Here is a 14387-nt window from a genome sequence, read left to right on the forward strand (position 1 = left end):
GTCGTTACAAAGCCAAGATGTTGCGTCGGATCGTAATGGAAAACAACGAAGAGACAACTCTGCCTGAGAGCGTGAAGACTGTGAATTTGAAAGACGTCTGCTATATGTTGGGAGATGCGTGGTCTGATTTGAGCGGGGACACTTTACGGAACGCATGGCACAAGTTGAAGCTAAATCTACCGACAGATGAAGTTGACATGAACTCTAGATCTGATACAGGTACGATTACAGCGGAAGCAGAGAACGAAAATGAAGACGACCAGGACATTACAGAGACACTGACGTCAGAAGACCGCGATAATGTTGAAGAATGGCTGAACTGTGATGAAAATGATCCTGGTTACCAACAGCTAGACGACCATGAAATTATGCAATCGGTATGTGAAGCTGAAGACAAGTGTGAAGAAAAATGCGACAGTGACATAGAAGATGAACCAAGTTTGCCAGTTCCCTCACACAGCGAAGCAGCTGACATGTTTTCCAAGTGTTTACTGTGGATGGAAGCTCAAGCTGATATCGAACCCACGCAATTGTTGTTGGTGCGATCGTTACACAAGAAAGCTGTACAGAAAAGATACAACAACAAGAAGCAGCATTCCCTCAAGTCTTTCTTTCAGAAGGTGGGGAAATGGTGAGTGTACTGTAATCTGTGTGTGAACATTTCAACAAGTTAAATTGAACAGACTTTGTTTACATTTTGATACGCAGCTGACCTCATTGAACTCTGCTACGAACATTTGTGTGCTGTAACGACGATATGCGAACCCTTTATGTCACATTTCCAATATTTTTGCTTTATTTTCTTCGTCGATTTTGAAATACATGTACATGTACAGTAATAAACTTTATTTCATTTTAAAACTTTGTGGCTATTTCTAATTTTATTGATCGTGTGAGGTGTGTATGTTGTGTGCATGTGGGTTTTGGTGTAGACATGGATGTACATTGTATGGTTTCAAAACGTCACGCCCCATATCCGAATATCCGAACTGTCCGCATATCCGAACAAAATCGATGTCCCCCCTTGAGTTCGGATAATTGGAGTTTTACTGTAACTTCAAAACCTTTGATCTGATCATTTTCATTTGAACAATTTCCCATCTATGCACTGTAAGTAATGTCCCCACCAAATACCAAGGGCCAAGGTTTTTGACTTCAAGTCGTTTACACACACACACACACACACACACACACACACACACACACACACACACACACACACACACACCTCAGTTCAGTTGTGCTAAAAATGACAAGCCCATTCTATGCAAGGTAAAACCTAAATAAATTTGATTCTCTGACTTACTTGTTTTTCTCTTTCTATTTGATCATCACAGTGTTGAACCTTATCCAGATACTTGAAATGTAATTCCATAAGTCTGTCCACTTTAGCATGATCATTTTCAGTGAATTTACCCATCAGTCTCTGGCGATGTGCTCCATCACAATTTCGTATCAGGGATGCAATCACTGAGGCAGCATGCTCTGATGGTAAGATTTACAGTCATAGTTTATATTTTAATGATGTCATAGTTTATATCTTAATGATATCATAGTTTATATTTTAATGATGTCATAGTTTATATCTTAATGATGTCATAGTTTATATTTCAATATCATAGTTTATAGTTTAATGATGTCATAGTTTATAGTTTAATGTCATAGTTTATATTTCAATGATATCATAGTTTATAGTTTAATGATGTCATAGTTTATGGTTTGTAGTTAAATGATGTCATACTTTATATTTTAATGATGTCATAGTTTATATTTTAATGTCAGTTTATATTTTAATGATATCATAGTTTATATTTTATTGATGTCATAGTTTATAGTTTAATGTCATTGTTTATATTTTAATGTCATAGTTTATAGTTTAATGATATCATAGTTTATATTTTAATGATGTCATAGTTTATATTTTAATGATGTCATAGTTTATAGTTTAATGATGTCATAGTTTATAGTTTAATGATGTCATAGTTTATAGTTTAATGATGTCATAGTTTATAGCTTAATGATGTCATAGTTTATAGTTTAATGATGTCATAGTTTATAGTTTAATGATGTCATAGTTTATAGTTTAATGATGTCATAGTTTATAGCTTAATGATGTCATAGTTTATATTTTAATGTCAGTTTATATTTTAATATCATAGTTTATATTTTATTGATGTCATAGTTTATAGTTTAATGTCATTGTTTATATTTTAATGTCATAGTTTATAGTTTAATGATATCATAGTTTATAGTTTAATGATGTCATAGTTTATATTTTAATGATGTCATAGTTTATAGTTTAATGATGTCATAGTTTATAGTTTAATGATGTCATAGTTTATAGTTTAATGTCATAGTTTATAGTTTAATGATGTCATAGTTTATAGTTTAATGATGTCATAGTTTATATTTTAATGATGTCATAGTTTATATTTTAATGTCATAGTTTATAGTTTAATGATATCATAGTTTATAGTTTAATGATGTCATAGTTTATAGTTTAATGATGTCATAGTTTATAGTTTAATGATGTCATAGTTTATAGTTTAATGATGTCATAGTTTATATTTTAATGTCATAGTTTATAGTTTAATGATGTCATTGTTTATATTTTAATGTCATAGTTTATAGTTTAATGTCATAGTTTATAGTTTAATGATGTCATTGTTTATATTTTAATGTCATAGTTTATATTTTAATGATGTCATAGTTTATAGTTTAATGATGTCATAGTTTATAGTTTAATGTCATTGTTCATATTTTAATGTCATAGTTTATAGTTTAATTAGTTTAATGATATCGTAGTTTATAGTTTAATGATGTCATAGTTTATATTTTAATGATGTCATAGTTTATAGTTTAATGATGTCATAGTTTATAGTTTAATGTCATAGTTTATATTTTAATGTCATAGTTTATAGTTTAATGTCATAGTTTATAGTTTAATGTCATAGTTTATAGTTTAATGTCATAGTTTATATTTTAATGATGTCATTGTTTATAGTTTACAGCGTTAATGAATAATTTGCATAATTAATTATTTTTGGTAATTAGGCTATATCTTAAGAATACATACTTCAATTCCAATATAATTCAGTACACACGTTAACCATAACAATCGCATATGTCCTGTAAAGCTTGTTGGTGTACCATTCAGTGTTAATGAATAATTTGCATAATTAATGATTCTTGGTAATTAGGCTATATCTTACGACTGCATTCTTCAATTTCAATACAATTCAGTACATACATTAACCATAACAAATTGTGTATGTCCTATAAAGTTAGTTGATGTACCTTACAGTGTTAATGAATAATTTGCATAATTAATGATTTTCGGTAATTAGGCTATATCTTAAGACTGCATTAAGTAGTATCATACACTCTTACATACATTTACCTAAGAAAGCACGCTTGTCCAAAAAACAAAGCCTGTTACCATAGTTTTTTTAGTTTAATGAGTTATTTGCATAATTAGTGATTCCCTTACCTCCCGGGAGGCATTCAGTTTAAATCTGTTTTTTTTTTTCTTTTTGCACTGAATTTCCCTGTATCAATCCAAGCTTCACCAAAGCCTGTGGTTAGCATTACTGTCCTCAAACTTCAGTTATGCTAATAAGAGCATGATTTTGTCTTGATATTGGCTGATCTTTCCAACAGAAAAATAGTAATTTTGTGGAAATTTGGTTGCTACTGACAGTGTTTATTAACTAATACATACACACCTTCATGTTCTTCTTCTGATGGTCCTTGTTTTGTTTTCTTAGGTGTCTTCATAAACAATGGGAAGACAGTTCTAAGTCCAAGAATCTCTATAAACTTGATACAGTTGTCTGTACCTTCATTTCCAGACATAGCGTGGTCTAATACTTTCAATGCACTGTTCCTGGACAGTTTCTTCTCCCTGTATGCACATCACAGAACCATGTCAATATATATTATCAACTTAACATGAAATGCATCTAAGACATAAACTGTGTAAACTTCGCTGATATCAACTTAACATGAAATGCATCTAAGACATAAACTGTGCAAAACTTCGCTGATATCAACTTAACATGAAATGCATCCAAGACATAAACTGTGTAAACTTCGCTGTTACTTTGTACAAGAAAACTGAAACCCACTCTGTTAAATTCAACAAAAATCAGTTGTCAATGTACAAATTTTTGAAAAAGGTTAGGATGTGATCAAAATTATGTCATTTTAGAATCCAACATGGCTGCCAAATACAGTGTTCACTCTACTGGAAAATAAGATGGTGGCCCCAAAATTCATTATCACTGATATTTTAAAATGAACCAAATCTTAACAAAACAAAGTGAACACCTAAGTTACAGAGTATGTCCCTTTCCATAGGCATTTTCTACGTCCAACGAGCAGACACAACATATCTAAGTCTGTTTGATTTAGGTTCACAATGCATTGTGTTTATCACCAAGTCAGTGGCTACAATAGACAAACAATGCACAGTGTTTATCACCAAGTCAGTGGCTACAATAGACAAACAATGCACAGTGTTTATCACCAAGTCAGTGGCTACAATAGACAAACAATGCACAGTGTTTATCACCAAGTCAGTGGCTACAATAGACAAACAATGCATGGTGTTTATCACCAAGTCAGATTCTACAAAAGCGTGTTCTCAAGATTTTTCCTATATATTTTTGTTACGAAGAAATATAAATGAGTGGTACACAGTGCTGTTTACATGCAATGACGTGAATCAGATCGAATCAATTATTATGGAACAAGAATATGTATATCGTGATACACCTTCTTGAAGTTTTCCGTGGGTATTCTAGTAGATACTAGTATATTTTATTTGAGATGGAATATGTTCACTTTGTTGTTAAATGAGCCGTTCACAAGGCGACATGAGTGAGTGGGCTAAAACTTATGCTGTCGTGGAGGTATCGCAGTGCTCTTATCGGCAAATGGTAAATATAATGCACAACTGTACAGTTTTTAAAAATGTCTATCCACATGGTTAGCCATGCTAGGTATAGGTGTTCATTTGCTAAATGACTATCTAGTTGCCTTGCCAACCCTGTTGTTATCTTTGCGATATACATGATTATTTGGCTGTTGCTATGGGCATGGTGTTGCTAGGCACATTTACATACATTTTTTGAATGTTTACGCATTTGTCTATTAATTCTTGCTGTTATCCTTGCAATATATGTGATCATTTGGCTGTTGCCATGGGCGTGGTCTTGTTGCTAGGCATATTTGCATATACTTTTTGAATGGTTGTTCACTCGTCTAAGAATCCATGTTGTTAGATTTGTGAAATACACAATTGTTTGGCTGTTGCTATGGGTGTGATCATGGTTGCTAGGGATATTTGCATACATTTTTGAATCTATACCTTATCGGTTCAGTTGTGCTAACAAAATGCCAACATTCATAAAGTTTAGTCAGGCACCTAAAATACTCAATCATCTTTATGTCCAACCCTCTCTGTACGAAATATCACCCGGCATATACATTGTACACTGATTCGTTCATTCACAGATTAAATGCGTGGTGGCATTCATATACAGGAACGTGTGCACACTATAGTTAATTGCTTTGAATAGGCAGGTCAGACGCACTGAAAAATTTTCTGCCACTGTGTGTTCACAGCATAAACCCTGACATTGACAAGACAATATCTCTGCTTCGAAAAGTCAGATTTTTATGAATAAAACATCTTTTTGTTCACATTTAAAAGGTCAATATTTCTGTTAAAACAATTTTTAGTAAATTTTGGAAGCAATCCGAAAAAAATACCTTAAAAATGACATTTATTCAACTGCGCACAGCGGTAAAAATCAGGCGTTTTTACTTCCTCACTTTATTTTCAAAGTGCAGGGGACTGTGTCACTTGACCTACACACATGACCCCTTATTTGAAAGGTCATGACATTGTGCGATGTGTCACAGCCTCGTTCTGGTGATTCTCCGCCGTTCATTGCCGTTTGAAATCAAAGTTCAAGTTTGCAGTCAATTTGCTACCAGAAGCCCGAGGAATTTCAGGTAAACGATACTTTCATGTTAAAATTTGGTGTTTTTTCTATCAAATCATATATTTTTCGTGATTTTTAATGAGCGAGTCCTCTGCACTATGATTTTAGTTTTACTAGTGAACCATCAGTTCGGAATGACACGCGAGTGGAGTTTGAGTGTGAATAGGACGCCATTGTTCATGTACCAGGTCGCAGTGACCGTCACATACCACTAATTCTAAGTGGCCTGAAAGTTGGTTAAAGTGATCAATATTGATTTTCGCTACTTGTGTATACGTATACAGACTACAGTAAGTTGAAATTAGAACAGTACACTAGCATATATCACTGTTGTAATGTTGTGGAGAGTTTACAAATCCGTATGCAGATTTTTTTTCATTTTCTTGTAATTATTGTCAACTTATAATTGTTTTTAAAGTATTGGTTCAAATTTTTACATGCTGCACAGAATGATTGTGCATTTTAATGTTGATTCAAAATTACTGAACAAGTGTTTATGACTGGATGATAGTATTATACTACAGTACCAGGTACAAAGATGCCACACTTACACAGTATTTCCTCTTGCTTTTTTTCAGAGAAAAACTGAACTGAAACGTTCATTAGTGGTTGTCATGGTGAAGACGTCACTGTCTAGTTTGTCTTTTGTAACAGGATCATATCAGAAATATGCATTTTTGGAAAAATCAAAAATGTTTTTTTTTTTTTTTTTGGGTGCAGGGACAATTTAAAATTCAAAGATAACTTGACTAATTATAATAAATGCAGTTTATTTTATTCTCTTTCATATTTTACGTGTGCATTTGCATAATTTGGCCCTCCTCATTTGCATATTTGTGGAATCTCATATTTGTAGCCCTATTACAATTTTTTTGAATGGTGACATTGGATTCAGCACCCATTGAAACATACAAATCCCAAATTTCATGTTGATAGCATGAACAGAAAGAGCTCTACAAGAAATATGTATACGTAATATGTATACGTAATTACGGGGACTTTTTCAGGAAAACAGTTTCCTGCCGCAACTGATTTTTAGACAAGTTGTGATTTCAGTGTACGTTTATTCACATATATGATATATACTTGCAATAATGCCATTTTGCCCAAGTTTACAAATACTTTTTCTGTATGTAAAACAAATTAAATGCTCTTAAGATGTCATTTTCTTGTTGAAATTATGGTTTTAAAATGAAGGACACTCAAATTTTCAAAATTTCAAAATGGTGGCAGAAAAAAATCGGAAAATTTAATACTTTAAAAATCGGTATCTTCAACAGTTCTTGTAAGATTTTAGTCATTCAAGTATCATTTTCCTTCCTTCACCGAGATCTATCTAAGTATGGCAGATTTAATGAGCAATATGTGCACTGAAAAAAGTGCCTGACCTGCCTACTTTGAAACATGCATACAAACAAACATATATTTTGTCTAATAACTTCACTTATCCACTCTTGCTTTTCATCTTTTTAAACTTGTAATTCATGGAAATTATCGTAGATATATCATTTTGAGTACTGTCTTGATAGTCTAGTGTGAATGTCTATTTGCTGCTGTGCTGCTAAGGAAGTCGTAATCACTCGACGTCTCATGCACAGGCACTTGTTTCCCGAGATATGTATCAGAATACAATAAAATGTCGATAATATCGATAATATTGACGTGTTTTAGCCAACTGTATATGAAAGGGGTAAAATAACACTTGTTTCTGTGATCGCGCAAGTCTACAAGTCTGCAAGATATAGACAAGGTTTGAAACAGAACACAATTACCATACTGCAACATGAACTTTCAACCGGCCTTTATACTTAGCAAATATTTCGAATATTTTACCTTCTGTCACTTGCTAGTTCCCAAATTTAATAAACTTCTGATAAATTGCGTCATTGTCACAATCAGACCATGTCTACCAAAGATATTAACCAATTTTTGACGCCATGTAAGGGAATTGGAGTAAATAGTTTTTTTCTAACTGTCTTCAATGAATGTGATTGGCCATGATATTGCCGATAGCAGCGCTCTCCATAAACATCGATATCCAAATGCATTCATTTTATGCATGCATGTTTCACGTACACGTACATACAAGAACAAACAAAAGAAGCCACTCAAATCTTAACATTGAACTTGATGTCCATTTACTCTTCATTCTCAGTACATAATATTACATAGTACATAATATTAGTGCTTTTAATTTTCAAAAAAATACTGCCAATGGCATTGTAGCACAACTGTACAGTTGTTTATCCATATGCTAGTCCATGCTAACAATAGGTGTTCATTTGCTGACTCCAGTTGCCTATCCAACCATGTTGCTATCTTTGCGATATACGACGTGATCATTTGGCTGTTGCTATGGGCGTGGTCATGTTGCTAGATATATTTGCATATATTTTTTGAATGTTTTTGTTCACCTGTGTATGAATTCCTGATATTATCTTTGCAATATACGTGATCAGTTGGCTGTTGCTATGGGCGTGGTCTTGTTGCCAGGCAAATTTACATATATTTGTTGAATATTTATTCAATTGCCTATTAATCCCCATTGTTATCTTCGCAATATATGTGATCATTTGGCTGTTGCTATGGGCGTGGTCTTGTTGCTAGGCACATTTGCATACATTTTTGAATGTATATTCATTTGTCTTCCAATTCCTGTTATATCTTTGCGATATAAGTGACTATTTGGCTGTTGCTATGGGTGTGGTCATGTTGCTAGATATATTTGCATACATTTTTAAATGTTTTTGTTCACTTGTGTATGAATTCCTGATATTATCTTTGCGATATACGTGATTATTTGGTTGTTGCTATGGACATGGTCATGTTGCTAGGTAAATTTACATACATTTTTGAATGATTATTCAATAGTCTATTAATCTCTTGTTATCTTCGCAATATATGTGATTGTTTGGCTGTTGCTATGGGCATGTCTTGTTGCTAGGCACATTTGCATACAGTTTTTGAATGTGATGATGATGAATGATTATTCAATGGTCTATTAATCTCTTGTTATCTTCGCAATATATGTGATTGTTTGGCTGTTGCTATGGGCATGTCTTGTTGCTAGGCACATTTGCATACAGTTTTTGAATGTTTCTTAAATTGTCTTTCAATTCCTGTTACCTTCGCAATATACATGATCATTTGGCTGTTGCCAGGGGCGTGGTCTTGTTGCTAGGCAAATTTACTTACATTTTTCTAATGTTAATTATCTATTAATCCCTGTTATATTTGTGAAATACATGACCGTTTGGCTGTTACTATGGGCATGGTCATGGTTGCTAGGGATATTTGCATACATTTTTTAAATGTTTACTCACTTGCCTACCAGAAGATGTTATTTAACCAAAATATACTGCCATTTTGTTGTTGCTAAGGGCGTGGTCATTGACAAAGTACTTTTTGAGATATAAGTTTTTGACCAAAAATGAACATTTTTACACCTAATTTGCATATCACTCATGGAATCATTGTATGCTTAATATTTCTTTGTCCATACATCCCTAGATGCATTCCCATTGAATTTCAGCCCAATCTATTCTGTGGTTTTGGAATTATAGATTTTTGACCAAAAATCACATTTTTTGACCCGAATCACAAACCGGTGGTAACATCATTTTGATTTGAACAATTTCCCAACTAGACACCCAAGGTAATGGACCTGCCAAATATCATGGCTATCGGTTCAGCAGTTTTTGACTTTAAGTTGTCCACACACACACACACACACACACACACACACACACACACACACACACACAGAGAGAGAGAGAGAGACGTCAGGCGATCCCTGTAGCACTACTGAACTTCAGTTGAGTTGTGCTAAAAATATACCAGTTTGTACTTGGACCAAGAATGTCAAATAATAACATTTGTCTAGTCTTAAAGTTTATTGTACACTATACAGTCAATCAGTCCTTTGATAAAAAAAGACAGAATGCATCATGAAATAAGATCAGTCTACCTGAAAGTATTCAGAGATTGACAGCTGGAAGTCAAAATTTCTGGAAATGTTTCACCTCAAGGAAAGCTCCATGCTGTAACCAATTTTAACGGTTATTTAACTAGACCCAGTGTATAGCTTTTATTTATAATGTTTTATTCTTTTGGTCAAAGTCTATGTACGCACTATTATCATTATTGCTTTGTTTTTTACATAATGTTTGTCGTTTTTGTATGTTTCAAAGCATACATTTCAGTTTCTCCCAATGAGAGTAAAATGTATTGTATGATGAGGTAGTTAAAAAAATATCTCTTTAGCTTTAGCAGTAAAAAAAAAATAGTGCCAATGGCGTTGTAGTACAACTGTACAGTTTTTAAAAATGTTTGCCCATACGCTGATCCATGCTGGGTATACATAGGTATTCATTTGCTGAATGATTATCCATACATCATTGAATGTTTATTCATTTGTCTATTTATCCCTGTTATCTTTGCAATATGTGTGATCACTTGGCTGTTGCTATGGGCGTGGTCTTGATGCTGGGCACATTTGCATACATTTTTTTGATTGGTTATTCATTTGTCTATCAATACCTATTGTTATCTTTGCAATATATGTGATTATTTGGTTGTTGCTATAGGCGTGGTCTTGTTGCTAGGCAAATTACATACATTTTAAAAATGTTTATTCAATTGTCTATTCATCCCCATGGTTATCTTTGTGAAATACACCACCAATTGGCTGTTGCTATGGGCATGGTCTTGTTGCTAGGCAAATTTACATACATTTTTGGAATGTTCATTCAATTATCTATTAATCCCTGTTGTTATCTTTGCAAAATATCTGATCATTTGGCTGTTGCGTTGGGCGTGGTCTTGTTGCTAGGCATATTTGCATACATTTTTTGAATGCTTAATTCAGTGTTCTCCCTTGAGGGTTTTCAGGTATTGGGCCCGATATCCTTTAATTTTCGCCGATACGCTATCAGTTGTCCCAATACGCTATCAGATTGCTTAGGGTTTGGTAAATATTGTTCATCTGTCAATCGGTCAGCTGATGCCTTTGTTGTTTTCAATGTATACTTGCAACCTTTGTATTGATCCTTCACACATAAGCGGCAAGTAAAACTAAAGAGTTTCTAATTAGTTCAAATGACTATTCAACCCTCTACCACTACCCAGACAGATTTCATTCATGCCATCAGTATTATTTTCAATAGGAATAACCTGCGTAAACCCGCTAATGGTAGTGTGATTCACACTATGGTACAGGCTTTCGGTAAATCAAACGCAAAACCAGCCTATCTGTAACGTCGGTGCCATTTTGCTATAATAAAGTATGAAAGTTCGACAAACACATGACTTTGGCATTCAGTGTCTCATTCGAGTATGTCTCAACCCAAGAGCGATTTGTGTAGTTGGTTTACTCCCATGTCGTGAAATGAGTTGAACAGACTAATACAATGTACAATGTACAATGTACCTTTCGATAAAGTGGCGATGTTATCTCCGATTATCAGTTTCATGTTCAATTTTACTCCGAAAACACTTTTTGTTTGTAGTTAGACATTGTAGACTGGTACATCGTACGACTAAGATCATGACGATGAGAGCATGGATTTTCCAATATGACGGCCATGACGTCACAAACTATCACAAGTTTTTGAAGTCCTCCATAGGGAAGTATAGTAATTCTCGTGTATCACAAAATTTCAGACTAACACGATGTCTGCAGGTAGCTAGCTGTACACAAACCTTTCATGTTTTGAAAGTCTAATTTATCTGTGGACATTTAGATTGAAATGATTTCAGCTTTCCTAAGAATAATAATAATAAAAAACACAGGTTTTAAAAAAACTGTTATGAGTTTCTTATTGGTGCTAATATTTTGTAGTAATAAATTGGCCTTCAACTTTCCTTTGGCCACATAATACATGTACCACTTGTTTGATATAATGATGTACATTGATTTTATCATTAAGTTACTCAAGAATATAATTATTTTGTCATGTAAATTTATGCTAATGAGCCAATATCCTGGGGAGAACACTGCTTATTCAATTGTCTTTTAATCCCAGTGATTATTTTTGTGAAATACCTCACCGTTTAGCTGTTGCTATGGGGGTGGTCTTGTTGCTAGACACATTTAGGTATCTAGGTGTCTCAATCGATTCCTTCCTAAATTGGAAGTCTCATATCGAAAAAGTGTGTAACATAATCAATCCTAAGGTTGGAATCATTTCTCGTATTCGTCACTATGTGTCAAGATCTGTTTTCATACTCCTTTACAACACTTTAATTCTACCTCATCTTAGTTATTGCGTGGAAGTGTGGGGAAACACCTTCCCAACAGCACTACACCCCCTCCTTCGTCTACAAAAAAAGCTTGTCCGCTTCATAACTTTCTCAGATTACCATGCCCATTCAACTCCTCTCTTTCATCAACTTAAAATTCTTGATTTTTACAAACTCTGTAGTCTTCAAACTTGCATTTTCATCTTCGATTTAATACACAATTGCTATATTCACAATCTTGAGCATTACTTCGAAGTTCATTTGACCCATAACTATCCAATCAAAGCAAGATCCAATGCAAATTTACCAATCCCAAAGGCCAACTTGACACAAACTTAGTGTAATTTTAACTACGCAGCAGTCAAGGCATGGAATGCAGTACCCCTACCAATTAAATCGCTTCACAGTCGGGAAAAATTTAAGTCTGAATTAAAACAGTTTTTATTCAGTTAGTGACATTCCATATACATGTATATAGCCCATTTATTTATTTGTGACAGCAGTGATTTGTAAAATTTGTACAACTTTAGTTTATGAATATTAAATTAGTATGTGTATGAATGTATGATTGGTTTGTTTTGTTTTTTCTATGAGTGAGTGTGATGCGTGTGTATATAAAGAACATTTGTTATGTATATATTTATTTTTATAACAGTGTAACCAGCAATACATTATATTAAGCATGTCTGTCAGGACCTTGGACCTCGATTAGTTCAGAAAGAACTACTGTCCTTGGTCCTCACCAGAATTTTATTTTGTCCCTAGACATTGTATTTTTTTTTCTCTTTCATTTCTATATATTTATTCAATATCTGTATAAACTGTATAAGTTCTGGTGAAATAAATTTCAATTCAATTCATATTTGCAAACATTTTTTGAATGCTTAGACACCCCTAAGAATGTTTCCATCATATTTCAGACCAATCTGACCAATAGTTTTTGAGTAAATTTTTTGACCAAAAAATTGTATTTTTCGACCCAAATCACACACCAGTAGTAATATCATTTTTGCCTTCTGTAAGGAAGGTTTTAATATAGCGATGAAGTCTGTGTGTCGGTGCGCGTGCGCGTGCATGTGTGTGTGTGTGTGTGTGTGTATCACCATTTCCGAAAAAACGGCTGCATCAATTAAAACGAAATTTCATAGACATCTTCCGTAGGGTAATGGCAAGAACTGATTAGGTTTTGGTAATAATCCGATGAATATTAATGACCAATTTGAGTGAGTATTTAATCGATCGAACGAGTATAAAGTTGGCGTCAGATTCAGATTCAGGTAGCGTTATCTTATGAATGTTATATTGAGCGTCAGATGGCCTCAGATCCAAAGACACCCGATGGACTCAAACCTGAAATAATACCATTGAGACTACAGGGAAGGATTCTGCTTTGGGTGTATTCGGATCTGAGGCTATCTGACACTCAATATGACGCTACCTGAATCTGAATCTGACACCAACTTTATACTCGTGCTCTACATAGCTCTACACTGAGAAAGACTGTTTTCAGGGGTTTCGTATGTGCCAACCTTATTTTGTGTTTCCCTTGGATCTGCACTCTGCATTGGCTGGACAAACACGAGAAAAAAGAAGACCGAGGCAGGGTATTTAAATGATTCAAACTCACCAGAAAACAATTTTTTTTCTTGGCCTTAAAATAGGTTTACAATGAGCACGGAGTTCACAAATAGGTGAAATATTTATCATCGTTTCAATTTCGTCAAATATGGACTAATCGTTTTCAAATTTCACACACTAATGCGCAGATAAATAAAGAGAAATTGTGTCTTTTTAAATTTTCGATTAGAAGTTTAGAAAGTATGATATTGACCTCGAACCGTCTCCTTTTTACCATGTTCTTTTCCGATTTCTCTCGATAACAAACTACCGCTGTTTATTGCAAGGCTTGTACATAATCATTTATCTAGCTCTGTATCTCAGGATATAAATACACTCTCACATATTTATGAAGTGTAATAATCTATAATTTATACCCAAATCATGTGTGTGGTCAAAATATGGAAAATAGACCAAGCCTCGCCTAGCCTACGAAGAAAATTTCGCGACAATGTATCAATAATGGTGACCTATACATTGACCTCTATATAATTAGTGTACAGTGAGGGCGCGCCACTC

The 14387-nt window shown here is 33.9% G+C and overlaps 1 protein-coding gene across 1 annotated transcript in view; it reads right to left on the minus strand.

Annotated features, from left to right (window-relative positions):
- The window catches only part of LOC144437109 (beta-catenin-like protein 1), a 64780-nt gene that overhangs the window by 8679 nt on the left and 41714 nt on the right, over positions 1-14387 (minus strand). The window contains exons 9-10 of the mRNA XM_078125961.1: positions 3726-3904; positions 1307-1485 (exon numbers count right to left, since the gene is read on the minus strand). Of these exons, the coding sequence (XP_077982087.1) occupies positions 1307-1485; positions 3726-3904 (358 nt within the window). The remainder of the gene's footprint in view (positions 1-1306; positions 1486-3725; positions 3905-14387) is intronic.

The sequence above is a fragment of the Glandiceps talaboti genome, chromosome 7 (genome assembly GCF_964340395.1).
Source record: "Glandiceps talaboti chromosome 7, keGlaTala1.1, whole genome shotgun sequence".
In the NCBI taxonomy this organism is placed as follows: Eukaryota; Metazoa; Hemichordata; class Enteropneusta; family Spengelidae; genus Glandiceps; species Glandiceps talaboti.